General features: G+C 36.1%; 2 protein-coding genes across 5 annotated transcripts in view; one reads left to right on the forward strand and one right to left on the reverse strand.

The window, feature by feature from the left end:
* Positions 1-2500, reverse strand: part of mRRF2 (mitochondrial ribosome recycling factor 2) — a 15067-nt gene that overhangs the window by 12358 nt on the left and 209 nt on the right. Inside the window, exon 1 of one of the 3 annotated variants that reach the window (XM_027353041.2) lies at positions 2417-2500. This exon is cut by the window's right edge and continues 163 nt beyond it. The exons of the other annotated variants lie outside the window; for them this stretch is intronic. Within the exon in view, the coding sequence (XP_027208842.2) occupies positions 2417-2419 (3 nt within the window). The 5' untranslated portion in view covers positions 2420-2500. The remainder of the gene's footprint in view (positions 1-2416) is intronic. 3 annotated transcript variants of the gene reach the window in all.
* Positions 1-2500, forward strand: part of LOC113802455 (lysosomal cobalamin transporter ABCD4) — a 28594-nt gene that overhangs the window by 1686 nt on the left and 24408 nt on the right. The gene's annotated exons all lie outside the window — the stretch shown is intronic.

Here is a 2500-nt window from a genome sequence, read left to right on the forward strand (position 1 = left end):
GGTGGGTTACAATGGCTTTCAATCTCGATGGACTGTGACAAGGCCACAGCACGAAAGATCAGAGTTTTTAAAATTTGATTGACGATCAAATGCTAGGTGCTGCAGATGGACACTTCTGGTACAATTATACAATGATCTATATGTCTATCGGTCGGTCGGTCGGTCGGTCGGTCGGTCGGTCGGTCGGTCGGTCGGTCGGTCGGTCGGTCGGTCGGTCGGTCGGTCGGTCGGTCGGTCGGTCGGTCGGTCGGTCGGTCGGTCGGTCGGTCGGTCGGTCGGTCGGTCGGTCGGTCGGTCGGTCGGTCGACTGAGTGACTGATTGGTTGGCTGACTGAGTGACTGATCGGTCGGCTGACTGAGTGACTGATCGGTCGGTTGACTGAATGACTGATCTGTCGGTTGTCTGGTTGGTCAGTGGGTAGGTGGATGGATTGATTACTGATTCAAAAAGAGGGTTTGTACACTTTTTTGGTATCTAAATTCCATGACTTTCCAAAGAGGGTTTGTGACTCTTTTCACTGTTTTCCTTGAACATTTTATACATATTCACATATATCTTATTTTATGTACAATGACTGTAATTCATAATTGATGTTAAATATAATCAAATTGAGTAATGACTTGTGGATGTGCTTTATTGACACTTCAGGGACTTGTTGCTTATAATTGATCAGCATGTATTAATTTAGTCTATGCAACTTTTCAACTTTTCATTCAGTTACCTCAATCTTACAAAGTTTATTTTGATTTCTTTCCGAAGAAAGAAATCTGTCAGACTCTTGAATTTTTAAAAGACACAAATACTAAATTTCCAAGTTTTTCCAAACTTGAAAACAAAATTCTATGATATACCAGGTCTGGACATTTTAATTTCAATTTCCATGATTTTCCATAATTTTCCAGGACCCGTAAAAACCCTGCAAAAGTCAAATACTGAGATTCTACAGCTCCCCCTTTTTGATCTGATGCCATATCAAATCATCCTGCAAATCATAAAGTAAAAGGAATATCAAAGAATTATCAAAATTACATTCAAAATAGTGAAAAATTAATTTGATATAAAAAAAAATCACATAAAGTCAAGCAGTTGCAGCTACCTCAGTGTCTCTGGCCCACCATGAAATGGGTAACAACCAGGCTTGTAATATAACCATTATTCTCATTCTTCTTCTCATTCTCATTCTCATTATTATTACTATAATTTCCCATAGCAGATTATTATCATTAACATTATTATAATAATCATATCCCAATATAGATTATCATTATCATTTTTATTACTATTAATATAATTTCCCACAAGAGATTATATCCGATAGAATTGAAAAAAAAGAGTAACCTAAGAAACCAGAATGAAAACTTTGCCAGAACCCACGACATATGGCAGAACTTTGTTGGTCTTTGCCAGAGCGAAAAGCATCAAGTTAGTGTGCCACTATCATTTTCAACTTCATTGAAATTGTTGTAATTTAGTATGATGTGCATGGAAAAGACAGAGTATACCTCTAGGGTTAATTCTGAAAAAAGATTCTGCAATGGAATGTTAGATCTGTTTAATATTCTTGATATTCTTTCTTTGACAAAAAAAAGCTAAAAAGGAAAAGTTTAAGCTGTCTTAGTATATCCACAGCAAATTCTAAATCTATAGCAAAAATTTGGTGGCATAAAACATTTAAGGTGAAACATCAGATACTCATATTTTGGTAGGATAGACATCTATTTCACAGATAAATTGTATTACACATATATCCATGATCGTTGCTCCAGCCACTGCTGCAGGAGTGTAGTAATATGTTTTTCATTGCTTTTCTGCTGTGTTTTTTTTTTTTTTTTATTTCCACATCATATGAAACAAATATTTCACAGTTCCATGCTCTCACACCTGCAATCTGCAAGACTGTTGGGGAAGAGGAGGTTGGCATAGCTTTGAAAGAGGCCTAACTTAAAAACTAGACATTTGCAACCATAAAGAGGTGCAAGATATTTGAAAACTTTACATGTACCACTAGAAGGACATAAGGCACATCAAATTATTGATGGTTGACTGAAACTAAAAATTGTCCTTATTTCCATACAAAAGCAGAAATGTCAAGACATGAAATTTACTGAGAGGAAGTAGGCTCACAATCTCATACACTATTATATCATTTGTATTTATCATCTCTTTTAAAGTCAGCCTGGCTGGAAATACTATAGATGCTCAGTGTATTAGATTCAATAGACTCTACCATGACAGCGTCAGTGTTATAACATTAACTTCAACTGCTGTGTACACTGGTTATACATACTTTTTGAATACCATCCCGAGGGAAGCATACATTAAGAAATATATTTGGGTAAATATTGTAAGTTTAAAGATAAATAATAATTCCCTTGTCTGTTAACTAGAAAACGCAATTCGACCTGTAAAGATTACCATTTGAATATATGATTCCTCTCAACTCTAGGGTCGTTTCAAAGCCTAAATTTGAGCGGTCTCTGTAGTCTACAAGGGACATGT

Source organism: Penaeus vannamei, chromosome 13, assembly GCF_042767895.1.
Source record: "Penaeus vannamei isolate JL-2024 chromosome 13, ASM4276789v1, whole genome shotgun sequence".
NCBI lineage: Eukaryota > Metazoa > Arthropoda > Malacostraca > Decapoda > Penaeidae > Penaeus > Penaeus vannamei.